The 27,912-nt window shown below is 44.6% G+C and overlaps 1 protein-coding gene across 1 annotated transcript in view; it reads right to left on the reverse strand.

The window, feature by feature from the left end:
• The window catches only part of LOC145354481 (VPS10 domain-containing receptor SorCS3-like), a 1,074,210-nt gene that overhangs the window by 258,852 nt on the left and 787,446 nt on the right, over nt 1-27,912 (reverse strand). Inside the window, exon 5 of the mRNA XM_080205878.1 lies at nt 4,040-4,113. Within this exon, the coding sequence (XP_080062004.1) occupies nt 4,040-4,113 (74 nt within the window). The remainder of the gene's footprint in view (nt 1-4,039; nt 4,114-27,912) is intronic.

Below are 27,912 nucleotides of genomic sequence, written 5' to 3' on the forward strand. Positions count from 1 at the left end.
AAGAGCCCATTTGGCCCATTCAGTCTGCTACAACTCTCTGACACAGTGTCCAATGCAGGCCCTATCCCTATAACCCCACGTATTTGCCCTGCTCATCCCCCTAAACTACACATCTTTGGGCACTAAGGGACAACTTAACTGGGCCAATCCAGCTAACCTGCACATCCTTGGATTTAATACAGGGAATGGATGTACGTGCACTTTTAACTGTTATTGTACATACGTAAACCCTGGTTTGGGAGTACTTAACATCAGTTTTCATTATTTGTGTTATGTTTGATTGAGGGGAAAGCTGAACAGCTAACAGTACCATCTTGCAGAAGAGACTGTAATTCAAGCCCTCCCTTGTGTAGCATCCAACATTCATCCTCGAACACCAAAACAAGGCAGGAGATTGACTGATTGCCACGATCACCTTAATGCACATGGACCCTTGCTGTGTGTACATTGGGATGCTGTGTTTTCTACATTAGTGTGGAGATGCTGGCATTGGACTGGGGTAAACACTGTAAGAAGTCTCACAACACCAGGTTAAACTCCAACAGGTTGATTTGGTAGCAAATGCCATTAGCTTTCAGGGCTTTGCCTCTTCGTCAGGTGAGTGGAGAGTTCTGATCACAAACAGGGCACATAAAGGCACACACTCAGTTTACAGAATACTGATTAGAATGCGAGTCTTTACAGCTAATCATGTCTTAAAGGTGCAGACAACGTGAGTGGAGATAGCAATAAGCATAGGTTAAAGAGATGTTCATTGTCTCCAGACAGGACAGTAAGTGAGACGTTGCAAGCCCAGGCAAATCATGAGGGTTACAAATAGTGTGACATGAACCCAAGATTCTGGTTGGGGCCGTCCTCATGTGTGTGGAACTTGGCTATCAGTTTCTGCTCAGCGACTCTGTGCTTGTTGTTTGTCATGAAGGCCATCTTGGAGAAGATCAGAGGCCGAATGCCTGTGACCATTGAAGTGCTCGTCAACAGGGAGAGAACACTCTTGCCTGGTGATTGTTGAGTGGTGTTCATTCATCCATTGTCATAGCGTCTGCATAGTCTCCCCAGTGTACCATGCCTTGGGACATCCTTTCCTGCAGTGTATCAGGTAGACAAGGTATATTGTCTGGAGACAATACATGTCTCTTTAACCTATGCTTAATGCTATCTCCACTCACATTGTCTGTACCTTTAAGAATTGATTAGCTGTAAAGACTCACATTCTAATCAGTATCTGAGTGTGTGCCTTTATATGCCCTGTTTGTGATCAGAACTCCCCACTCATCTGATGAAGAGGGAAAGCCCCAAGAGCTAGTGGTGTTTGCTACCAAATAAACTTGTTCGACTTTAATCTGGTGTTCAGAGGCTTCTTACTGTATTTTCTACATTCAGGCAGGGATTACATGGAGCTTGGGTAAAAACAAATGACCATGGATAGAAACACAGAAACAAGAAACAGGAAGAGGCCATTCAGTCCTGCTCCACCATTCATTTGGCTGATCATTAAATTCAAAATCCAGATCCCCCCTTCCTCCCACATCTCTTGATCCCTTTAGCCCCAAGAGCTATATCTAATTTCTTCTTGTAATCAGACAATGGTTTGGCCTCAACTACATTTTGTGGTAGTGAATTCCATGCAATCACCATTCTCTGAGTGAAGAAATTTCTCCTCACCTCAATTCTAAAATGTTTACCCCTTATCCTCAAACTCTGACCCCTAATTCTGGACTCCCCCACCATTGGAAACTTTCTTTCTGAATCTAACCTGTCTAACCCTGTTAGAATTTTATAAGTTTCTATGAGATCCCCTCTCATTCTTCCAAACTCCAATGAATATAATCCTATGCTGGAATCTTGAGAATGGCTTGAATGCAGACTTAAAAAAAAAACTAAAAACAATTAAAACCTTTAATGGAAAACACTTATAAATTTTTGATTTGATTTGATTCATTATTGTCACATGTTATTAACATACAGTGAAAAGTATTGTTTCTTGCGTGCTATACAAAGCATACCGTTCGTAGGGAAGGATTCGAGACAGTGCAGAATGTAGTGTTACAGTCATAGCTAGGGTGCAGAGAAAGATCAACTTAGTGTAAGGTAAGTCCATTCAAAAGTCTGACAGCAGCAGGGAAGAAGCTGTTCTTGAGTTGGTAGGTACGTGACCTCAGACTTCTGTATCTTTTTCTCAATGGAAGAAGGTGGAAGAGAAAAGGTCCAGGATGCACGGGGTCCTTAATTATGCTGGCTGCCTTTCCCAGGCAACAGGAAATGTAGACAGAGTCAATGGATGAGAGGCTGGTTTGCATGATAGATTGAACTACATTCACAACCTTTTACAGTTCCTTGCATTCTTGGACAGAGTAGGAGCCATACCAAGCTGTGATACAACCAGAAAGAATGCTTTCTATGGTGCTTCTCTAAACATTGGTGGGACTAGTGACTGACATGCCAACTTTCCTTAGTCTTCTGAGAAAGTAGAGGTGTTTGTTGGTGGGCTTTCTTAACTATAGTGTTGGCACGGGGGGAGACCAGGACAGGTTGTTGGTCATCTGGACACCTAAAAATTTGACGCTCATGACCCTTTCTACTTCATCGCCGTTGATGTGGACAGGGGCATGTTCTTTCTGTGTATATTTTGAATAAAAATATTTATTTCACATGCGAATGGTGATAATGCTTCCATTGCAAGCTTCTTAAATGAATAAATTATATACTTTTATGAGGATTTAGACATAAAAGGCTTTTGCTTGAGGGCAGGCCAGTTGGAGGTGCGCCTCAAGATTTTTATACCATAAAGGTGTGTCATGACCGATAAATGGTTGGGTCCCACTGGTCTGTACCAGTAAAGTGGAACACACTCACCAAACACCAAACTGTCATGATGATGCAGTGGGGGCCTACGTATCCAATGAGTAGGTATTTATACTGTACAGTTGTGGAAAATGCGCATACAAGATAAGTGGGGTTTATGAACCACATGGGAATACACATAGATAAGGTGAATTATACCACTTGGTTTGGATGCTTGTACCAAATTGTTTGGCAGTGCAGAATTCAGGTATTGCTAAAGAACCAAGACAAAGGGGTTTTTTAGCCTTGCTCATCCCAAAACAGGAAAATCCTGCCTGAAGTCACTGGACCTTTGCATGCTTCCCCCCACCCCGATTTACTCTGTATGCTACATGCAGTTGAACAGAATGTGAACAGAAAGCTTCATAGTCGCAGACGTAACTCCCAACAGAAGGTGGTCAAAGTAGAAGGGCAAGTAAGGCATTTCTCCTACTAGTAATAGTGTTACTGGAGCGCGGGGAGGACTTAAACAGCATGAGAAGAGGTTGAATCATAAAATATGTGACCATTCAGACCATCCTGCCTGTGCTATGCCTCTTTTGCCCGAATGTTTTCACTAAAATGGCATTAAAAAAAGTCGGTGAGTGAATTGTGTTTTGGTGAAGTTACCCAACCAATAACTATCACCCAACATCCCCACCGCTTAGTAACAGACAACGCAATTAGACTTCAAATACAGTCCAGGTATCAACCATCCCCACTATATAGGACACCATGTAAATAAAGATGGCATGCAAAATACTAGCCCTAAACATAACCCTAACTCTTGTATTGAAATCAAAGCCCATGGATGTGGAGCAGCAAGAAGATATGTAACACACAGTACTGAGTTATGGCCAACAAATTGTTTGTGCTGTGGCGGTAAAACATACTCAGGTTTGTTTGATATTTTTCCCTCCCCAACACCATTTGATGTACTATTTTCCATAAAGCTCTGTCACTGAAGACATTAGCTTGAAAAAGAAGAATATTCAAAGTGATGAGTGAAGTGGGTTTGGACTAAGTGGCTTCACAGAATCCCTACAGTGCAGAAAGAGGTCATTTGGCCCATCGAGACTTGTGGAGGAAAACACCAGGGAAGGTTTGATGGTGGAATGAACTTTTTCAGTGTTGTAGCGTGCAGTGATGTTTGCGTCTATAATCAATGGGAGGGGGAGATAACAATCCTAACCATCCGAGTTCAGTGGGTTCTTACCAGTAGAATCGATTTGGAGTAATTCTCTCATGGACCAGCTGCCATCTCCTTCCAAAGTCATTGGAGCTGTACAACTGTAAAACAAGAAGGGACAAGCACGAAAGACGTCAGTCTAATTTCAGAGATACACCCATGGCCAAACTGTCCGCATTACCTTTGTCTTTTTAGAACCAAGTTGTTAGAAAATATAAGTGGTTCATTAATGAATGAGATGTTACAAGCAATGTGTTTAATTAATTAAGCAATATGGCTGGCTTTTCTCCATTTCCATCATCTTTACATTGCTGAAGGAGGCTGATGATGGAGACATATGGTTTGATCCACAAAGTAGGGGTGGCACAATGGTTAACCTTGCTGTCTCATAGCGCATGGTTTCAATACCCAGCATGGGTCACTGTCTGTGCAGCGTCTGCATGTTCTCCCCGTTTCTGTGTGGGTTTTCTCCCACGATCCGAAAGACGTGCTGGTTAGGTGCATTGGCCATGTAAATTCTCTGCCAGTCTACCCAAACAGGCGCTGGAGTGTTGTGACTACAGGATTTCCACAGTAGCTTCACCGCAGTGTGAATGTCAGCCTACTTTTGACACTCATAAATAAGCTTAAGTCACAGATTCGACAAGATTGGCTTACTGCTGAAGTAAGGTCATGATTTTCACTGAGATTGCGAAGAGCAGGAGAGGGTGTTAGGACCTACAAAGCCACAAAGTGAATTTCTGGTTTGTCCATTGACAATCTGTGGCCAGAGTATTAGTGCAATAGTTTCTCTTCCTGCATCTGCACCATTACCTCTGGTGTTCCATCAATGATCTATCCATGGCCCCCTCCTGCTTCTCATTGACACGCTGCCCCATGCCAACAGTGTTGGTTTTCACATGCACACTGACAACACACAGCTCCACTTCCCCTAACTCTTCCACTACTGAGAAATTGTTAAGCTGATTACTCATCATGCTGGATGAACAGACAATTCCTCCAATTAAATACAGGGATGACTAAAGTCACCTTTTTTTTTCCATGGAGAGGATAGTGAGTGTTTGGAACAAGCTGCCTATGTGAAAAAATTGTCTCTCTGGGTCCTTTTGTAACTCTCCTGTTTCACCTTAAACCAGTGGCCTCTAGTTTTAGACTTCCTTATCTTTGGGAAAAAATATTGACTATCTAACTGATCTCTGCCCCTCATTATTTTATAGATGTCAAAAAGATCACCCCTCAGCCTCCTACGCGCCAGAGAAAAAAGTTTCAATCTATTCAGTCTCTCCTCATAACTCAAACCATCAAGTCCTGGTAGCATCCTCGTAAACCTTTTCTGATTTGATTTGACTTGATTTATTATTGTCACATGTATTAACATACAATGAAAAGCATTGTTTCTTGCGTGCTATACAGACAAAGCATACCGTTCATAGAGAAGGATACGAGAGAGTGCAGAATGTGGTGTTACAGTCATAGCTGGGGTGTAGAGAACTCTGCGCTCTTTCTAGTTTAATAATATCCTTTCTATAATTAGGGGACCAGAACTGTACACAGTATTCCAAGTGTGGCCTTATTAATGTCTTGCACAATTGTAACAAGAGATCTCAACTCCAGTATTCAATCTTCTGACCAATGAAACCAAGCACGCTGAATGCCTCCTTCACCACTCTATCCACCTGTGACTCCACTTTCAAGGAGCTATGAACCTAGATCCCTAGATCTCTTTGTTCTGTAATTCTTCCCATCAACTGACTAACTCCTACCCTGGTTCAATCTACCAAAATGCATCACCGCATATTTATCTAAATTAAACTCCATCTGTCATTCATCAGCCCACTGGCCCAATTGATCAAGATCCCCTTGCAATCCAAAGATAACCTTCTTCACTGTCCACTATGCCACAATCTTAGTGTCATCTGCAAACTTACTAACCATGCATCCTATATTCTCATCCATTTCATTCAATATAAATGACAAATAACAGTGGACCCAGTATCGATCCCTGAGGCACACCGCTGGTCACAGGTCTCCAGTTTGGAAAACAACACTCTGCAACCACCTTCTGGCTTCTGTCATCAAGCCAATTTTGTATCCATTTAGCTATCTCACCCTGGGTTGCATGAGATTTAACCTTATGCAACAACTTACCGTACGGTGCCTTGTCAAAGGCCTCACTAAAGTCCATGTAGACAACATCAACTGCACTGCCCTCATCTACCTTCTTGGTTACCTCTTCAAAAAACTCAATCAAATTTGAGTGACATGATTTTCCACTACAATGGACACTCGTGTCCTACTCAATCACGAAGAGCCCAATAATCCCAGTTTCTATATTTGCAATTTGCACAGTGTGCCAAGGTAGCAATCAGGAAATTCACATCTGGCTAATGCCTCTTCCCCTGCCCCCCTCACCCCCCCCCAACCAATCTTCCTTATGGGTGAGACAGATTAGCATAAGCACAAAACATGGATCATGCCATTGGTATGCTGTGTGGAACAGCCCCACAACATTTAATACGTCTCCATCCCAAAACTTAAAAGAAGTGTAATTCTCATATTGCAGGACTCTATCCTTATATACTACAGAGCAAGCTTACATCCGGCATTTGCAATCATTTTGTGCAACAAAGCCTCCACGTCAATCAAAACTACCAGGTTCATTCTAGAAATCAGCACAATTTACATAAATTTTACAGAAGAGCTCACAGGAATGGATTACACAGTTACAGGTAGTAGCAAACAGGACAGATTGGAGATTTAGAATCTTATCTTCAAAGGCTTTAATATTATACATTCCAGCAGCTAAATTTCAACCTTGATAGTGAGGACAAATTCCTCGGCTGAAAAAGTTCCCCAAAAATAAAAGCATCTGACAGCTTGCCCAGGAATCCTGCTGCGTGATTAACACACAACTGGTTGGTCCCCATGCAGGGAATGTGCAAAAATTAACTGCCTGCTCACGTAAAGGATTTCTGCTTGCAACCAGCGCTACGTGTCTGTGTGAGTTTCCTCCAAAGATGTGCGTGTTAGGTGGATTGGCCATGCTAAATTGCCTGTCAGTGTCAGAGGGACTAGCTAGGGTAAATGCATAGGGTTATGGAGATAGGGCCTGGGTCATTGTAGATTTGATGGGCCGAATGGCTTCCTTCTGCACTGTAGGATTCTATGATTCTATGGGTGAGTGACCACCCTTGAGCAGAAAAAAAATGACATCAAGAGACACCATCGCCGCTCGATGAGAGCCTTTGCTACTTAACACTGGGTTCGTCTCCAGATTGCAAGATGGCTGCCAATGCCTTTCGGCGCGAGTGCAGAAACTAATGACATAATTTGCAGGTGACACAGTGCCAACAGAAACAGGACTGTGTTGTCAGCTTCCTCACGGTGCTTCCACCAGCGACTAAAATCATAAAGCTGTGCCATTCCACAAAAGGCATTTTTGCAGGGTTGTTTTTAACCAGTTTGTGTCAGCTTTTCAGTCATCTGGTTGGATTAGTGTGGCACCTGAGTGGCCAGTCGCTTTCTAAGATTTATATTGCTTGATAGTAACAAAACGCAAATGAAAGTAAAAACTGCACGCAACTCTGAAAGCTCATTGAGGAAGGTCGAACCTGCTGCACCCTGCCCCCCAATAAAGACGGTGAGTGAACATGCCCTGCTGCATACTGCCCCACATAAAGATGGCGGCAGTGAATATGCCCTGTTGCACACTGCCCCACATAAAGATGGCGGCAGTGAATATGCCCTGTTGCACACTGCCCCACATAAAGATGGTGGCAGTGAACGTGCCCTGCTGCATACTGCCCCACATAAAGGTGGCGGCAACGAATGCGCCCTGCTGCACACTGTCCCCCCATAAAGATGGTGGCAGTGAACGTGCCCTGCTGCACACTGTCCTCCATAAAGACAGTGACAGTGAATGTGCCCTTCTACACTTTGCCCCCTATAAAGATGGTGGCAATGAATGTGCCCTGCTACACACTGCTCCCTATAAAGATGGCAGCCACAATCCTGATCTGATCAGAGACAAGCACACGCATACGAGTCAGGAGCAGGAGTCGGCCACTTAGCTCCATGAGCCAGCTCATGGCTGATCTGGATGCAACTTCCACTCCATGTTCTCCCCTACCCCCTGCTAACCTTCCGCCCCCTTGCATACATAGAATCTATCCAGCATTGCCTTAAAAGTATTCAAGGACTTTGCTTCCCCATCTTTTATGGACGAGATTTCCAGAGACTCACAATCCTCAAAAAAATTCTCCCCATCTCTTTCCTAAATGAGCAATCCCTTATTTTTAAATAGTGACCCTGACACTCGATTCTCTGACAAGAGAAAACATCAATGCCACATCTTCCCTGTCAAAATCCCTTATTGGATCTTATGTTCCAAGCATTCCTTTTTTTACTCTTTTAAACTCTAGTGTGGATACAAGCCTAACCTGTCCAATCTTGTCTCAGAAGTCAACCCATCAAATCCTGGTATTAGTTTAGTAAATATTCTCTGAGCTGCTTCTAATGCATTTATATCCTTCCTTAAATAATACTGTACACAATACTCCAAATGTGGTCTCACCAATGCCCTGTGTAACTGAAACATAACCTCCCTACTTTTGTATTTGATTCACCTTGCAATAAATAATAACATTCCATTAACTTTTTGAATTATTTGGTGTACCTGCAATCTGTTTGCCTGAGTACAGCTAAATCCTTCAGCAAGGCACAAGTCAGGACTATGATGGAATAGTTTCCCCTCGCCTGGATAAGTGCAGCTCCAACAATACTCAAGAGGCTCGACACAACCCTGGAGGATCACATGGCTCATTTAATTGACACCCCATCTATAAACACTCACTCCCTCCACCACTGATGCACAGTGGCAGTCGTGTGTACCATCTGTAAAATGCATTGCAGGAACTCACCAACTCATTAAGACAGCAGCTACCAAACCCATAATCACCACCATCTAGAAGGGCAACAGCAGTAAATTTTTGGGAGAAATCACCACCTGCAAACAGTCTTTCAGCCACATATTGTTTTCTTTAATTTTCAATCCCCTATCCAATTAGACTTTTTGAGGGTCTGTTTTTCAATTCATTGCCTAGCTCCTCAAACTGTCTGTGCAGAACCTCGTTCCTAATCCCAGCTATGTCACTGGTGCCTATATGGACCATGACAATTGGATACTTCCCTTCCCACTGTAAATCCTTCTCCAGCCCTGAGCAGCTTTCCTGAACCTTGGCATCGGGTAGGCTGCACAGCTATTCAGACTTTCACTCTTTGCTGAAGAGAGCAGTGTTTATCCCCTCATCATAATATCCCCTCCTACCAACTCTCCCCACTTGAATGGTTTCCCCACTTGAATGGCTTCCTGTACCATGTTGCTATGGTCAGTTTGCTCAGCGCCCTGCAGATCTCGCTCTCATCTACACAAGCTGAGACAATTGAAAAGACGGAGTTTACTGTACTCCTGCCCTCTGTGTCCTCTTGCCTGCACAGCAGTGGCATTAATCGCTTGACTATTTATCCAGAAACTCAGTTAATGTCCAGGTTTGGGTCCCACCATGGCAGATGGTGGCATTTGAATTCAATAAAAGTTATCTGGAATTAAGAATCTAATGATGACCACGAAACCATTGTCGATTACCAGAAAAGCCCATCTGGTTCACTAATGTCCTGTCGGGGAGGAAATCTGCCATCCTTACCTGGTCTGGCCTACATGTGACTCTAGAGCCACAGCAATGTGGTTGACTGTCAACCGCCCTCGGGCAACAAGTGATGGGCAATAAATGCTGGCCAGCCAGCGCCACCCATGTCATATGACTGAATAAAAAAACCATTCTCCTGCCCCTGATACTGGGTACCATCAACAAGATGCACTGCAGGAACTCAACAAAATTCCTTAGGCAGCATCTTCAAACACATGCTCACCACCATCTAGAAGGACAAGAGCAGCAGGTACCAGGAACACCACCACCTGGGAGGTCCCAGCCAAGCCACTCACCATCTTGAATATATTGCCGTTCCTTCACTGATGCTGGGTTCAAATCTTGGAATTTCCTTACTAATAGCACTATGGGAGTACTTACACCTCAGGGACTGCAGTGGTCCAAGAAAGCAGCTCACCACCACCTTCAAGAGCAATTAGAGGTGGACAATAAATGCTAGCCTAATCCATAAAGTAGTTTTAAAAACCATACTGCAGACAGGCATCCAAGAGCTCCGATATGCTGCAACTTTGACATATCAACAACCACACCATTCTTAATATGTTTTAATTAAATATTTAATTATCTTCTTCACTTATTCATTTTCCTTTTTTATATATTTTATTCCCATCAGTTTGGATGTTAATTTAAACTTTAGGACTGGAATAGATCTTAAGCACCTCCCAGATAATCAAACAGCTCCTTTCTGTGCAGTAGATCAAGAACTAATTTTCACAGGGCGAGAAAGGTAGATAAAGCAAAAGGAAAGAAGCCTCTTCTCCCTCCGCGCCAAAGACGCCCACTCACCAAACTCCCCCGTATGCTCTCAGTTCCAAAACCGCACTTGCTTGCCTTAGCAACCTCTCTGGCCAATCAAATAAACTAAATCAAATTAATGAGGAGAGAAATGAAAATGGACAGCTCCCAAAAATCACAGAAACCCCTCAGTGCAGAAGGAGGCCACTCGGCCCATCGAGTCTGCACCAATTACAATCCCACCCAGGCCCTACACCCATATTCCTACATATTTTAACCACTAATCCCTCTAACCTACACATCTCAGGACACAAAGGGGCAATTTAAGCATGGCCAATTAACCTAACCCACACATTTTTGGACTATGGGAGGAAACCGGAGCACCTGGAGGAAACCCATGCAGACACGAGGAGAATGTGCAAACTCCACACAGACAGTGACCCAAGCTAGGAATCCAACACGGATCCCTGGAGCTGTGAAGCAGCAGTGCTCATCACTATGCTACCGTGCCAACCCAAAAGGAAGGGGACTGCCCAAAACAAAAGGACAAAGTAGAAAAGAAACTTAAACCATCAAATCAATATGTGATTAAAAGGGTCAATAATGCACCCCATTCCCTGCAGTGCCCAGTGGACACAGAAGGTATTAACAGTACCCGCAGACGCTGCATGCTCCCCCTCCAGGGGCACCCGGCAGCAAATTTAGCTGCGGTAGAGGGGCAGACAATCGGGTTGGATGATTCCCTTGGTCGCCCGCTGCCTGGACTTGTAGATGGCAAGTTTTGCCAGGCCCAGGAGCAGGTTCACGAGGAGGTCTTCCTCCTTGCCGTCCCCCTCTGCGCCAGGTGATCCACTTGCTTGCCTTGGCTGCAATCAAGAACCTGGAATGTACGATAAACCGATCTGGAACTGGAACTGGCCTCTGTAAACTGGAGATTTGTCTGCGTGGGTTTCCTCCAGGTGCTCACTGCTGCTTCCCAGCACCAGGGACCCGTGTTCAATTCCCAGTTTGGGTCACTGTCTGTGTGGAGTTTGCAGGTTCTCCCCATGTCTGCGTGGGTTTCATCCGGGCGTTCCAGTTTCCTCCCACAGTCTGAAAGGCATGCTGGTTAGATGCATTGACCCGAACAGATGCTAGACTGTGGCGACTAGGGGAATTTCACAGTAACTTCATTGCAGTGTTAATGTCAGCCTTACTTATGATTATTAAATAAACTTTTAAAACCACATTGAACCAGTTAGCTAATTAACTACTTAGCTCTCTAAGCAGGGTGTGTTTGCTCTACTTGGAAGAAAGATCTAATTTACCAACACAATACTTCCCTGTCACTACTAATCAAGAGCAAGATTAACACTTTAAACTCCCCATGCACCAAACTCTCAGGAATCCATTCTGTTCCAAAGATACACTCACTTGTCTTCATTGCACTTAGGAACCCCAACTGCATGGTAAATTGAACTGGAGCTAGCAAAACCAGATTCAATAACTACTCAACTCTGTCAGCCACTCCCTCTTTTTACAAGCTATGAAGTCTCTTGAGCCTCTAAACCCTAGGCCTCTGCAGTCCCACCCTCTCCCCTTCCATGATGTGGAGTTGCCAGCATTGGATTGGGCTGAGCACAGTAAGCAGTCTCACAACACCAGGTTAAAGTCCAACAGGTTTAGTTAGTAGTACAAACTCTTCACCAGGTGAGTGTCCTGATGAAGGAGCAGCATTCTAAAAGCTCATGCTACCAAATAAACATGTTGGAGTTTAGCCTGGTGTTATGAGACATCTCTCCCTCCATGCAGCATCTTACAACAGTTTTAGCCTCAGTCACAGCTCCAGTTCCCAGTTTTTTGAGTCAACCAAGTAAACCAAATTAAATAAACTGAGGGACATAATAAAAGGGGTAGCCCCTTAAAGGGAAACTGCCCACAGCGAAATCAATATATCTCTCCGCCTCGCAGGAACAGTTAAGAGATCGAGTGAGGCCATGGAAGGGTTAATGAGGTGGATTATCCAAGTTGTAATAACTCTTTAAAACAAATCTCATTGACCTGTTCTCTCCCAGATCAATAGGGCGGTCATTTAAGAGTTAAAAAGCAAAAAGAACTGGGCTGGCTTAGCATGCATTTAGTGCAATCCACTTCAATTATCGTGAATATGGTCAATGTTTCTGAAAAAATACAATTGCTTTTGAAACAAGTAAGTTTTTCAGCAATCTCTCCAGTTTGCAAAAGTTTTGGAGCTAGATTAAAATATCTTTAAAAGCTAGTTCTTTACTGGGTGACATCTATATATATCGAGGTGAAGATTTTATTGACTTTTATAACTGTGTTCAACAAGGGCATGAGTTGATTAGTTGATCACTGCACATTACATGCATTGTGCTAACAACACCTCTTTGACAATTAGCTCGACTTTCCTGTAGCCTCCTACACAGTTTTCCTTCTAAATTGAATGGAGTGTGAAAACACCATGATTTGTGACAACCTCAAATAGTGACCTGAGATTTATGAGAACATTGCTGGGAGCCACGGCGTGTGTATGAAGGCTGTTGATGCGGTTATGCTAGCTCTGGGCAAGATAGAGCCTAAGTGTTGATTAGCTGTGTTGCTTACTTCATGCTGCTTCTATTTAAGTGCCACCTCTGTTGTCTGTGAGCAATGATTATTGAGGTCACTGGAATACAAATTGTGAGAAGCCGAACACTGTAGCTGCCCATTGTACTGAGGCAGTGTATCATTGCGAACTCGTAAACATTGCGCTTTCCGATTTAAAGTTGCCAGCCCTCCATATTTATCCATCAGTCCTCAGGAGCTGAGGATTAATCTCTAACACACTGCTGCAAAAAATAATGATCAAAGCATTAAAACAAAACTGTTTAGAATCATGGAATCTCTACAGTGCAGAAAGAGGCCATTCAGCCCATCAAGTCTACACCCACAACATTCCCACCCAGGCCCTTTCTGCGTAACCGCATGTATTTACCTTAGCTAGTCCCCTTAACACTAAGAGGCAATTTAGTATCCACCTAATTTGCACATCTTTGGAATGTGAGACGAAACCAGAACATCCGAAGAAAATACACGCAGACACAGGGAGAATGTGCAAACTCCCACACAGACAGCGACCTAAGGCCAGAATTGAGCCTGGTCCCTGGCTTTGTGAGGCAGCAGTGGTAACCATGTGCCACCATACAGAGTAAGGTTTTGAAGAGAGGGAACAGGCTGTTGTCCAGCAATCAAGGCTAGTCCAGTTGGGTGACAAAAGGTGGAATTTAACACTAGTGTTGGCATCGCTACTCACCTACTGTTCCGGATAACAAACAGGGGAAAACCAGTCCCCACTTGGCCAGCTTCCCCGCAGCCATTTATTGGCTATTGGGCAGTTAATGGTCTTAAGGTGGGACGTCTACCCCCATTGACGTGGAGGTCCAAGAGCTGTCGGGAAATCAAATGGACATTGCTCTGTGCACAGCAGTGCCACAGGGAGACTTGGCCACTGCTGGGACTGCAACAGTTTGTTAGCTTTGTTGGTGCCTGGAATAATGGTCTCGCCGGGGTTAGGGGGTGACAGGTAGGCAAAGAGGGTGGGGAGGATGAGATGGGCAGGGGAGAAAGAAAGGGACCAAGATCTTTGGAGTATGGGTATTTGTTCCCCCAGTTGGCACAGAGGGGTGAACCTAAAGGAGGCAATCCCTACCCATTTGACTGGCCACCAACCTGCCCAATGAAACATGGTAGTTTGTACACATGGTGGTTTAAAGACTGTCTTTAGGACCATGGCCAAGACTGCCACTTGACACTAAGTAGCTATACCTCGCCAATGTGACCGGATTAACTCCTGCCAGCTTTGCCCAGCCATTGCTGGGTGCTGGCCTTATCCTGCTATGGATTAAATGGGGTTGGATGGGATTGTGGATGGTGCAGATGCAATGGGCAGAATGGCCTCTTTCTACACTGCGGTGATTCTATGACAGCTGAAGGAGTTCATTGGGGTTCTCCATTGGCGGGTAGGCAACCCTGATGGTAAAATTGCAGCGAGGGTTGAGTGGGCAACAGCGCCCGTGGCATGGTACCCCCATTTCATAATGCACTCCACCTGATTCTGGGGACTGATGGGTTGGTGGAGGGGGTCTGTTGCAATGAGATCAATGTGATTGGTGGTGCACTGAGAGGGTGGATTAATGGTGGGATGTGTGGGAATCACAGGAGATCATGAAGCCTCCAGGAACTAAAACTGACAACTCTGCAAGGGATATAGGATTTGGGGAGGGCAGTTTTGCAGTACCTCCAACAGCAGTAACACCCACTAGCAATCGTCTACCACCCCACCTCCTCACAAACCCTACCGCCACCCCTGACCCTCAGAAAGGCTAGGGAGTTTGTATAGGGACCAATTAAAATTTGATGGAAGCCCTTCCACTTTCCTTAGATGCCAGCTGCATAGCATTCACACCTCAAAATTCAATAAAACCTGAACAGATATAAATATCTGGAAAGGACCAAAGGAAACTATAAATGTTTGTATCTGGCTCATTTGCAAATTTGCAAACTCACATTTGCAAAGTGAAGAGATTGCTGAAAAGTGTATCAGTTCCAAAAGTGGCATGTATTTTTTGCATAAAGAGTGCAGAAGAGATTTACTAGAACGCTACTGGGACTTGATGGCTTGAGTTATAAGGAGAGGCTGGATAGACTGGGGCTTTTTTCTCAGGAACATAGAAGGCTGAGAGGTGATCTTTTCCCAAAGGTGGGGAGTTTAAATTGGAGGGCATAGGTTTAAGGTGAGAGGAGAGAAATACAGAAGGGTCCAGAGGGGCAATTTTTTCACACAAAGGGTGATGAGTGTCTGCCAGAGGTAGTAGTAGAGGCAGGTACAATTTTAAAAAGCATTTAGATTGTTACATGGGTCCGATGAGTATAGAGAGATAGGGGCCAGGTACGGGCAATTGGGACTAGCTTAAGGGTTTTTAAAAAAAGGATGGCATGGACAAGTTGGGCTGAAGGGCCTGTTTCCATACTGTAAACCTCTATAAATGTTGATTATTTTTGCTAATAATCTCAGTCATTATGGAATCCCACCAAAGGTGGGTCAGTCCAGTTGTTACAGATATTTCATTCCAAAATGGCCACCCTGGTTGCTCCAGAGAGAGATTGGCTCCTGCAATTCCTGCAACAGCGCCCCCATCCCCAGGAGGGCCACAGAGCTGGTGCAAGGGCCAATTAAGATTTGATAGGAGCCCTTCTCTAGTTTTCCCTGGATGCTAGTTGTGGCTCTGTGTACAGTACTTGCGCCTCAGAATCAGAAGATTGTGGGTTCAAGACTGACTTCAGAAGCCCTGAGTAAAAAAACAGCTGACCCTCACAGTGCTGTACTGATAAAATGTTCTGCAGCGATAGAGATGTCACCTTTCAGATCAGAAATAAGACCAAAGACCCAACTGTCACCTCAGATGGACATAACAGATCCCATGTTGAATTTTAAAGAAGAGTAACACAGGTTCTCCTGGCCAATATTCATCCCTCCACCATCAAATTCATAGAATTCCTGCAGCACAGGAGAGGCCATTCAACCCATCGAGTCTTCACCGATTCTCTGACAAAGTACTTATCCCTGCCCTATCCCTGTAACCCCACACACTTACCACGACTAATTCATCTAATCTAGCCATTTGGGGCACTTAAGGCCAATTTAGCATGGCCAACGCACCTAACCTGCACATCTTTGGACTGTGGGAGGACACCGGAGCACCCGGGGGAAACCCAGGCAGACACAGGGAGGATGTGCAAACTCCACAGATGCAGTCACTCGAGGCTAGAATTTAACTCGGGTCCCTGGCAGCAGTGCTAACCACTGTGCCACCGTGCCGCCCTCACTAAACCAACCTCACTAAAGCAGACTGCCTGGTCGTTATCACACTGCAGCTTATGGGAGTTGCTGTGCGCAATTTTGGCTGCCACCTATCCTGCAACAGTGACGACACTTCAAAAAATACTTCATTGGCTGTAAAAGTGGTCTGGAGCATCCTGAGGACATGAAAAGCGCATTATAAATACAAATCCTTCCCCCAAAGGTTTTTATGGTCTCTGACTTGTCTTCTTATCCTATTACATGTAACATTGTCCCCAGAGAGTTATTAGAGAAAGGTTGTGTTCGAGCAGTGGGCTGGCACCATAATTGGGAATTCTTCAGCCATTTTCTTTGCGAATAATTGGCAAATCAGCATTTTTTTTCTAACGTCAAAATTCTACATTCCCATCCGCCATGGGATCGGTGCAGGTGAGGGGCCGGATAATGGGAATGCCCATTGACCAGGGATGGAATATCCCGATCTCTGGTCGAGTGAGGCCGTAAAAGTGACATTGTGATGTTGACATAGTAAAATTGACATTCTTCCTTTGGGAAAAAGATACAAAAGCTTGAGGTCAGGTACCAACTGACTCAAGAACTGCTTCATCCTTGCTGCTGTCAGACTTGTGAATGGACTTACCTCGCATTAAGGTGATCTTTCTCTACACCCTAGCTTTGGGCTGTAAGACTACATTCTGTGCTTTCTCCTTTCCTTCTCTATGAATGGTATGCTTTGTCGGTATAGAACACAAGAAACGGTACTTTTCATTGTATGCTAATACATGCGACAACAATAAATCAAATCAAATCAAAAATCTCGCCCTTAGGTGGCATTTGCCTGAAGGGGAGTAATTTCTCACGGCAGCCCAATACTGGATGAGTCACTTCATTAGTAGACAGTGGTGCCTTGAGTGTGGGAAGAGCAGTTAGTTGGCCAGTGCCTAGTAAATCAGGAGATGTCCAGCACCTTGACATTGACAAATGCCTTTGACCTCTGCAAGTCTTTGAAAGGAAGAGTCTTTAAAAATCAGTGCGCACACCTGACATCAGAGAGTGAAGGTGTCGGGAAAGGAGGAACATCAATCAGCGGCAGCATCCGTCTGGAAGTGTTCAGCATCTGCCTTGGACAATGAGAGTCAGGGTTGTGATGTTGAGTAAGGGACCGACTGAAGCAAGCTAAAGTGCTCTGTTTTCGTGCAATGCATCGATATTCTCTTTATTTGTTCATGGGATGTGAGTTTTGCTAGCAAGGCCGACATTTATTGCCCATCCTTGAGAAAGTGATGGTAAGCAGTCTGCTTGAATCGCTGCAGTTCATGTGGTGTATGTACACCCACAGTGTGGTTAGGGAGTGCCCGGATTTTAATCCAGTTTTACTGAACAGTCATATATTTCTGACTCAGGATGCTGTCTTCCCAGACTGCCTTTGAGCTTCTAGGCTGCACTGGAGTGCCAGCTTTGATTCTTGTGCTCAAGGTCTGGATTTCCATCACAAGGGCGTCTCCGTCATTGCAAAAATCCCAGAAATGGCCAAAGATTCAAAGTAACACCCGACATTTCCCACCCTCACGGGGACAGGACTGGGGTTCCCGTACGTATGATTCACTGAGGCAGCTGGCCATTTAAATCACCAGCTGCCTCCAGTGAAGTGGGATCTTGGAAGAAGCATGAACATGATGCCACCCTGACAGTGCCAACCTGTGCCAAGGGGCAGTGCCAGGGGACATTGCCTGACCATGGCGCTCTTCCCCGGGTGTTATACTGAGCTTTTCGCATCCTCCAGGGTAACCCCCCCCCAGAACAGGTTCACATCTAGTGGCACAGTGGTTAGCACTGCTGCCTCACAGCACCAGGTCCTAGCTTGGGTCCCTGCGGAGTCTGCACACAGTCCCCATGTCTGAGTGGGTTCCCTCCGGGTGCTCCGGTTTACCCCACAGTTGGAAAAACATATTGGTCAAGTGCATTAGCCGTGCTAAATTCTCCCTCAGTGTACCCGAACAGACACTGGAGTGTGGCAACTGGGAGATTTTCAGAGTAACTTCATTGTAGTATTAATGTAAGCCTACTTGTGACACTAATAAATAAACATTAAACTTTAAACTTAGGTGTAAACCTGTTGTAGAAGATGCCATCAGTCTGGCGTCTGCTGAATATCCAGCGAGGTGGGGAGTCCCGGAGAAAGTGCCCACTAATGTATTAAAATCAGTTTTCTGATTTTACACCACTCTGTCACCAGAACTATTGTGAACAGTTTTGTCCATGTGTCTATAGGAGGATGTGCTGGCCTTGGAAAGGGTCCAAAGGAGGTTCACAAGAATGATCCCTGGAATGAAGAGCTTGTCGTATGAGAGATGGTTGAGGACTCTGGGTCTGTATTCATTGGAGTTTAGAAGGATGAGGGGGGAATCTTATTGAAACTGACAGGATACTGTGAGGCCTGGATAGAGTGGATGTGGAGAGGATGTTTCCACTAGTGGGAAAAACTAGAAACACAGGGCACAATCTCAGGCTAAAGGGACGATCCTTTAAAACAGAGATGAGGAGGCATTTCTTCAGCCAAAGAGTGATGAACATGTGGAACTCTTTGCCACAGGAGGCTGTGGAGGCCAGGTCATTGTGTGTCTTTAAGACAGAGATAGATAGGTTCTTGAAAAATAAGGGGATCAGGAGTTATGGGAAAAAGGTAGGAAAATGGGGATGAGAATAATATCAGCCATGATTCTATGGCAGACCAGACTTGATGGGCCGAGTGGCTTAATTCTGCACCTATGATTATGATATTATAGTCTTAACTCGGACACTTGCTGGCACGAATCATACCCTCTGGATTTTGAGCCTGCGGCCATTCCCACAGACGGGGAGTGAGGGACTGAAATCACCCCCACAGTCATTTGTTAGTGAGAGACCCTTAAAACTAATTGGTCTGAGTTTGACAGAAGTGTGTGTTCTAGTTCCTTCCAACACTTCTCTAGTCAGTGACTAAAATCCAAGAGCAAATTACTGACGCAAGTTATCATTTAATTCCCATTAAATTCAACCCGAGCATGTGTGATAGAATAAAAGGAAAGCAAGGCTTGTTCCAAGGAAAGACCATCGATCTAAAATTATAACTTGAGCTGGATTTGATGCAATCTGTCACTGGAGGAAGTATGGTGACCAGCTCCACTTAATCAGTCAATTTTATCAGTGTCACAAATAGGCTTACACTAACACTGCAATGAAGTTACTGTGAAAAATCCCCTAGTCGCTGTACTCCGGCACCTGTTTTGGCACACTGAGGGAGAAATTAACATGGCCAATGCACTTAATCAGCACGTCTTTCGGACTCTGGAAGGAAACCGAAGGACCCGGAGCAAACCCATGCAGACATGGGGAGAATGTGCAGACTCTGCACCGTCGGTGACCCAAGCCGGGAATCAACCTGCTGTGAGGCAGCAGTGCCAACCACTGTGCCACCGTGTGCTGAAGTGAAACCTCTCCAGATTTAGGGAGAAGTTTCTGATGTAAGGTATCCGTGGGCATGATGTCAATGAGAATCATTAATGAGCCAGTTGATACCTGTTATCCCTAGGTCCACTCGAAATTAGTGGTAGTTCAAGGATTAATAGGAGCTGCACATTTTTTTGCCACAGCTCCTCTCCCAGCAGACCCAACTGGGTTTGCCAACAAACTTCCAGAGGCGGTCTCAATAAATAATCGCGGGAACCTGCATCAAGAAGGAGGGTGCCCCCTGAAAGCCTCCTACCTCTCTGCCCTCGCCTTGGTCCTGCCTCTGTCCTTTTCCCATGATCTTCCCCCACCTTGTTCATCCTGCTCCCCCATGATCCCCATCCTGCCCTCATTCACCTGTGGCCTGGGGCTCCTTCACTGATCCTTGGCCTCTGGCGTGTGCGTAACTGGCAGCTGCCACTACTTCCTGGTGGCATTGATGGACAATGGAGGGCTGCCAGCCTCTGATCGGCTGGCTGCTCTCAATGGGTGAAGTCTGCACGTTCTCCCCATGTCTGCATGGGTTTGCTCCGGGTGCTCCAGTTTTCTTCCAGAATCCAAAAGACGTGCTGAGTAAATGCATTGACCATGTTAAATTCTCCCGCAGGGGCCCTGAATCTGGGGGTAAGACCCGGTGGTGGCCTCTGTAGTGCCTGAATGCATGCAAAAGCATGAAGCCTCCCCTTCATGGACCTACTTATCCTCCGACCACTGGGCAAGACGTCTATCTGACCAACTAAATCCATGATGTGGAGTTGCTGGCATTGGACTGGGGTTAGCACAGTAAGAAGTCTCACAACACCAGGTTAAAGTCCAACAGGTTTATTTGGTAGCACAAGCTTTTGGAGTGTCACTCCTTCTTCAGGTGACTCACCTGAGGGTGTTGTGAGACTTCCTACCCATCTAAATCCAGACATCTGACTTCCTCCTCTATCGATGCTACCTGAAAGTTTCCAACACTTTCTGCTTTTCCATCCAATATAGTTGCTCCTAATATCCAGCGAAGTCGTCATAACATTCTTCTTGTGGTATCAATTCAAAAGAGTAATATTAAAAATGCATCAAAGGTTTTATTTCTAGCCTGTAGTAGCAAAAACACTAAGATGCTTTAAAGGTATAACTGTCAGAAGACTGCAAAATACATCTGTTTAAAACATTAATGTTATATAAATATACTTTCCATGGAGAATAGGCAGCAGCCTCACAGCTACAATTTTCTGAAGAAGTTTTTTTTCTCTACCAACTTAAATATGGGAGAGAAGTCTATTATTATTATTAAATTTGACACCATCTGCATTGACAGAAAGAAGTCATTATTTTCTATGATTATACTCATGCATTAATATATAATAAAAACACTGGCACACAACTCTCAAAAAAATTGCCTTCTTTATTTCCCCTAGGCTGACCAATTTTCAACATGTTTGGTTCGTACCAACTCCCCCGATGCCCAAAAAATCATTGCCATTGCTGATTCCCCAACCGCCAACATCCTGGGGATAACCAGTGATCTAACTGCACCAGATTTCTAAATAGTATAGCAATGAGAAGGTCAGAGATGGCGAGTTCGGTAGTGAGCAACTCCCCAAAGACTGTTTGCAAGGCATAACACAGGAGTGTGACAGAATAACCTCCGCTTGCCTGGATGAGTTCAGCTCCAACAACATTCAGGTAGCTCGACACCATCCAAACAGTGTAGCCCAAGACCGCGAGGAACTACAAAATGTTGTGAATGTAGCCCAATACATCACCTAAACCAGCCTCTCATCCATTGACTCTGTCTACATTTCCTGCTGCCTCGACAAAGCTGCCAGCATAATTAAAGACCCCCTGCATTCTCTCTTCCACCTTCTTCCTTCGGGAAAAAGAAACAAAGTCTGAGGTCACAAACCAACCTGCTCAAGAACAGCTTCTTCCCTGCTGTTGTCAGACTTTTGAATGGACTTACCTTGCATTAAGTTGATCTTTCTCTATACCCCAACTATGACTGTAACACTACATTCTGCACTGTCTCATTTCCTTCTCTATGAACTGTACGCTTTGCATAGCATGCAAGAAACAATACTTTTCACTGTATGTTAATGCACGTGACAATAATAAATCAAATCAAAAGTTAAAGCAGTATGCTTAATTTGCATCACAACCACTATGTTAAACATTCACTCTCACTACCACCGATGTATAGTAGCAGCACTGTATATTTTTAACAGAACCTACTGCAGCCAAGACTCCTTCGACAGCACCTTCATAACCTGGGATCTCTACCATCTCGAAGGAGATGAGTAGCAAATACAGGGGAATACTGCCACCTGCAAGTTTTGCTCCAGGTTTCACACTATCCTGACTTTAAAAGATATTGTCCTTCCTTCGCTGTCACTGGGTCAAAATCTTGGAACTCCCTTCCTTGCAGGTCTGTGGGCGTACCTACACTATATAGAATCATAGAATCCCTACACTGAAGAGGGGGCCCATTGTATTTGCACCGACTCTCCGAAAGAGCATCTTACCCAGCCCCATCCCGCTCCCGTCCCCATAACCCCAGACATTTACCGTGGCTGATTCCCTCTAACCCATACATCTTTCGACATTAAAAGGCAATTTAGCATGGCCAATCCACCTAACCTACACATCTTTAGGTTGTGGGAAGGAGCTGGAACATTTGGAAGAAACCCACACAGACTTGGGGAGAATGTACAAGCTCCGCACAGACAGTGACCCGAGGCTGGATTTGGACCCTGTGACGTAGCAGTGTTAACCACTGTGTCCTTGCATCACTTCTGTTATTCACAGGCAACATTGTGGTGGCACAGTGGTGAGCACTGCTGTCTCACAGCACTAGGGACCCAGGTTCAAGTCCAGTGTCGGGTGATTGCCTGTGTGGAGTTTGCATGTTCTCCCCGTGTCTGCATGGGTTTCCTCTGGCTGCTCTGGTTTCCTCCCACACTCGAAAGATATGCAGGATAATTTAATAGTTTAATTGGCCATGCTAAATTGCCCCTTAGTGTCAGTAGGAGTCGCAGGGTAAATATGTGGGGTCGTGGGGATAGGGCCTGGGTGGGATTGTTGTTGGTGGAGGCTCAATGGGCCAAATGGCTTCGGTCTACACTGTAGGAATTCTATGATTCTGTGAACTTGTGTATCAAGGCAATTTGTCAACGTTTGTCACACTTTCATTTCCTCTGGCCTTTCAAAGTAGTTTTCGAAAAAGGGAAAGAATTTTGCTGATTGCCCCAGAAATCCAATCTGATCATTCCTTGCTTCTTATCACCATGTCAGGTTATTGATTAAGGATAAGCTGGTAATAAGACATTTTGTACATTCCTCCGCCTAAACATTCTAACCAAATTCTCCACTCTTATATCTTGTGTAGCATGTTATTGCTCCTGCAATAGCATCAGTGGATCACAGTGGTGTTGCACCAGCAGGTTTCAAGGGCAATTAGAGTTGGGCAATAAATGTTGGCCTGATAACTCAAAGCTTTTCCTCTTCCAAAACCTTCCACATCCATTCTATTATTATGAGCCGTTTGGCAGGATTTTCCAGCTGCGCGTGCTGCAAGACCAGAAATCCCTGACCAAGCTTAGCAGACCTTTAAATAGTCCTCCGATCTTTCTGTTTTGCTCTCTATGATTCCCACAGTGGGCGAGATGGGGAATTTTTAGCTAAAGCCTTTATTACATCTGATCAATGGAGCCAAGCCGCAAACCCACTTCCAGTCATTGTCTTTGGACCTTTAAGCATTGAATCTCATGTGGCACCTGCTCTACTTCTTTGCTTGTATCAAAAAAAATTGGCGATTATCTCCACAAAATCTCTTCTGCTTTCATCCCTTCCTCCTTTTTTTGTCTACTTTATGCCCAGGACTTTTGAAATATCCCAATGATTATTTATTACGGGCAACACGGCAGCACAGTGGTTAGCACTGCTGCCTCACAGCGTCAGGGACCCGTGTTCAATTCTGGCCTCAGGTCACTGTCTGCGTGGGTTTCCTCTGGGTGCTCCGGTTTTCTCCCACACTTCATAGATCTGCAGATTCAGGTGATCGACCATGCTAAATTGCCCTTAGTGTCAGGTGGATTAGCAGGGTGAATGCATGGGGCCACAGGGATAGAATCTGGGCGGGATCATTACCAGTGTAGGCTCGATGGGCTGAATGGCCTCCTTTCATTCTGTAGGGATTCTATTCTATGATTAAACTTTCTTATTGAGAAACCAAGGTCATTATTGAAAATGCAAGGCCCGGCACAAGGTGGAAAAAAATAATAGGCAAAGCAAACAAGAAGCTGTGATTCACAATGCTAACTCAGGGTCCAATAGACTGTAGACTACTTCCCGAGACAATTCATTTACCATTAACTTACTGTTAAGCATGTTCTTTGCAACAGCTTCTTCAGTTAAATTCTCCTTTGTGCCCTGTGCTGTAATCACAAATCATAATTAAGGACCCCAGGCACCCCAGACATAATCTCTTCTGTCTTCTTCCATTGGGAAAAAGATATAAAACTCTGAGGTCCCATACCAACCAACTCAAGAATAGCTTCTCCCCTGCTGCCGTCAGACTTTTGAATGGACCTCCCTCACATTAAATTGATCTTTCTCTTCACCGTAGCTTTAAATGTCACATTACATTCTATACTCTCTCCTTTCCTTTTCTATGTTTTGTCTGTATAGCGTGCAAGGAACAATACTTTTCACTGTATACTAATGCATGTGCCAATAATAAATCAAATCAAAGCTTGAGATGGAATATGCTGAAGGTAATGAAAACAGGCTCTTTGTCACAAAATTTGAAAGGTATCTACCTACTTACATTTTCAGGCTCCAGTTTGCCAGCTCTTTCTCAACGAGACAGAGCTAACCCGTCAAATTACATTTTGAGTTTTTGCTTTACCACATGGCTGTTCTACTCCATAAGACAAATTAGGCATGAGATGTTTGTGGAATGGAAGCTAAATTAGGGACTCAATTGTCAATTAAAATTAAATAAAAGTACAGAATGTTCCACAATGGCATAAAATGCAAGTTAAATGGGGATTCTGTCAAACAAATTATGCAAAATGAAAGATATGAAGGGAGATTTTCCACTGCCCCTTGAGAAAGTGGCCAATTTCCTTCTTCAATCATTTACAGTCCTTATGGTGCAGATACGCCCATAGCACTGCTGCGAAGGGTATTCCTGGATCATTACCCTCAACAGTGAAGGAATGGTAATATAATTCTAAGTCGGGGTGGTGAGTGAGTGACTTGTAGACGAAGTGGCAGATGGTAGTATCTTTGTGAATCTGGTGTGCTTGACATTCCAGGCGGCAGAGATCATGGAATTGAAGGAGCTGTCAAAGGAACCTTGGCAAATTGCTGCAATGCATCTTGTAGATGGTCCAAACTGCTGTCACTGTGCATTAGTGGTGTTAGAGAGAATGAATATTTAAGATTGTAGAAATCCATGCCAATCAAACAGACTATTTGTTCCAGAATGGTATTGAGCATCTTGAGTGTTGTTGGAGCTGGAGTCTTCAGGCAAGTGAAGAGCATTCCATCACACTTCTGACTTGTGCCTTGCAAATGGTAGGTTTTGGGGAGTCAGCAGCTGAGTTACTTGCTGCAGGATTCCCAGCCTCTGACCTACTCTTGTAGCCACATATTAGTATGGCTGGTCCAATTCAGTTTCTGGTCAATGGTAATGCCTAGGATGTTGATCGTGTGAGGTTTCAGCGACGCTAATACTGCTGAATGACAAGGGATCATGGTTAGGTCTTGTTGGAGATGGTCACTACTTGTCTCTTGTGTGGTATCACATTTATCAGCCCAAGCATTAATATTCCGCAGGCCTATTTGCGTGAGGGCACAGCCTTCAGAGTTAGGAGTGGTTCTACACACTGCAGTAATCAGTGAACATTCCCACTTCTGACTGTATAATGAGGAATATCATTGCTGAAGCAGCTGATGATGGCTGGGACTGGGAGACTATTTGGAGGGACACCAACAGCAATCTTCTGGAGATGACCAAATATTAGAACTTTGTTCAAGAAAAGAATGTAGAATTAAGCTTAGCAGGACTGTCATAGAATCATAAAATCCCTATGATACAGAAGGAGACCATTCAGACCATCAAGTCTAAATCAACCACAATCCCACTCATGTTTGATTCCCGTAACCCCACAAATTCACCCTGCTAGCCCTCCTGACACTAAGGGTCAACTTAGCACAGCCAATCGAAATAACCTGCATATCTTTGGACAGCAGGACGAACCCGGAGCTTCCAAAGGAAACCCATGTAGACACAGGGAGAACATGCAAACCCCACACAGGCAGTGACCTAAGACAGGAATCGAACCCAGGTCCTTGTTGTTGTGAGGCAGCAGTGCTAACCACTGTACACAGGGTAGAATTTTTTGATTTTTCCCAATGTGCAAAACCTGGAAATATTGTGAATGGGGAAGAGGGTAGACAGAAACATGCAGGCTGGTAGAATAAGTGGACAAGTGGCCGGCAATATTTAATGCAGAGTGATACATTTTGGTAGAAAGGACAATTAGGGGAGGTAAAATAAAATAAGGAAAGTAATTGGAAAGTGACTGAAGGGGCAGAAGGACCTGGGGGTACATTTGCACTCATCATTGAAAGTGGCAGGGAAGGTTGAGAATACAGACAATAAAACATATGGGATCCTGGGCTTTATAATAGGGTCACAGATTATAAAAGCAAGGAAGTTATGACAGACCTGTATAAAACATTAGTTCAGCCTCAACGGGAGTCCTGTCTCCAGTTCTGGGCATCACACCCTGAGAAGAATGTAAAGACAATATTTTGTCTTCAGGAGCACGGAAAAAATTCACAAGAGTGGCTCCAAGGATAAGGAACTTCAGTCGTGTGCTAAATTGGTGTTATTGCTCTTCTTGGTGTGGAGAAGGTAAAGAGAAGATTTGTTGGAGGTGTTCAAAATCACGAGGGGCAGGGAAAAAGTGGGCAAGGAGAAGACAGCAAGCCACAATATAAGGCTAAGGCACCACAGGGGGCAATAAGGATTGGACATGGGCCAAAAGGAAAGTGGCAGAATTTGAAGAAAAGGGGACATGTCCTCTCTCTGTCTGACCCCAAAAACGTAACTTTCCTTTATGCTAGATAGGTATGTTCCCACTGAAGGGGGGATTGAGAGCCAGAGTATACTGATTTCACATGATTGACAAAAGAAGCAATGGAAACATGAGGAAAAACTTGTTTCAGCGAGCGAGTGGTTAGGATCTGGAACGTGCTACCCGAGAGTGTGGTGAAGGCAGATTCAATCAAACTAGATCTTTGTCCAAAGAGAAGAAATTGCGGGACAAAGGTGGGGAAATGGGATTAGGTGAGTTGCTCTTGAAGAGAGCTGGATGGACAGAACAGGTAGAATGGTCTCCCCTGTGTCGCAATCATTCCATGATTGCTCCCCAGCCAGGAGAGCCAAAAAACCCTCCAACATACACACCATCTTGACATCCACCCCCAACCCCAGAAACACAAAAACCCCAACCTATCAGCTCCCTCCCCCTAACGCACACCACCTCAACAACCACCTCTCCCCAACAATCTAAAATATGGCAGAACCAGACCAGAGCCCTCTTTTCCATTCCCCCCACCCCTTACTGCCCCCCACATGAGTGTACCGCACCCCCCTTCACCACTCCGCACAAGAAAAAAACATGAGTAGTAATAACATATAAAAAAAAAGGTCCAGGAGACAAGAAGACAACAAGCCACAAACACAACTGACTCCAAAAACACAACTTTCCTTTGTGCTAGATAGATATGACTTCAACCAGTGAAGCGATTCACCTCTCCATCAAATCCTATTGATTTCAATTTCACTGGAGTTGCTTGTTGTCGCATGTGGTCAAATTCTGCCTTGAGGACAAAGACATTTATTTTCAACCTCACCTCTGGAATTCAGCCCTTTGTCCAGATGTGACCTGGAAGCACGTGGCCTTAGCATTGGTGAGCTGCCAATGCTCAGTGCTGCTTGATAGTATGATCCGCAGCCTCTTTCATCACTTTGCTGATGGTTGAAAATAGACTCATGTGACAAGAATTGACCAGACTGGATTTGTCCTGCTTTTCGTGGATAGCAATATCAG

The sequence above is a fragment of the Carcharhinus amblyrhynchos genome, chromosome 17, assembly GCF_965287045.1.
Source record: "Carcharhinus amblyrhynchos chromosome 17, sCarAmb.v2.hapA, whole genome shotgun sequence".
Taxonomy (NCBI): Eukaryota; Metazoa; Chordata; class Chondrichthyes; order Carcharhiniformes; family Carcharhinidae; genus Carcharhinus; species Carcharhinus amblyrhynchos.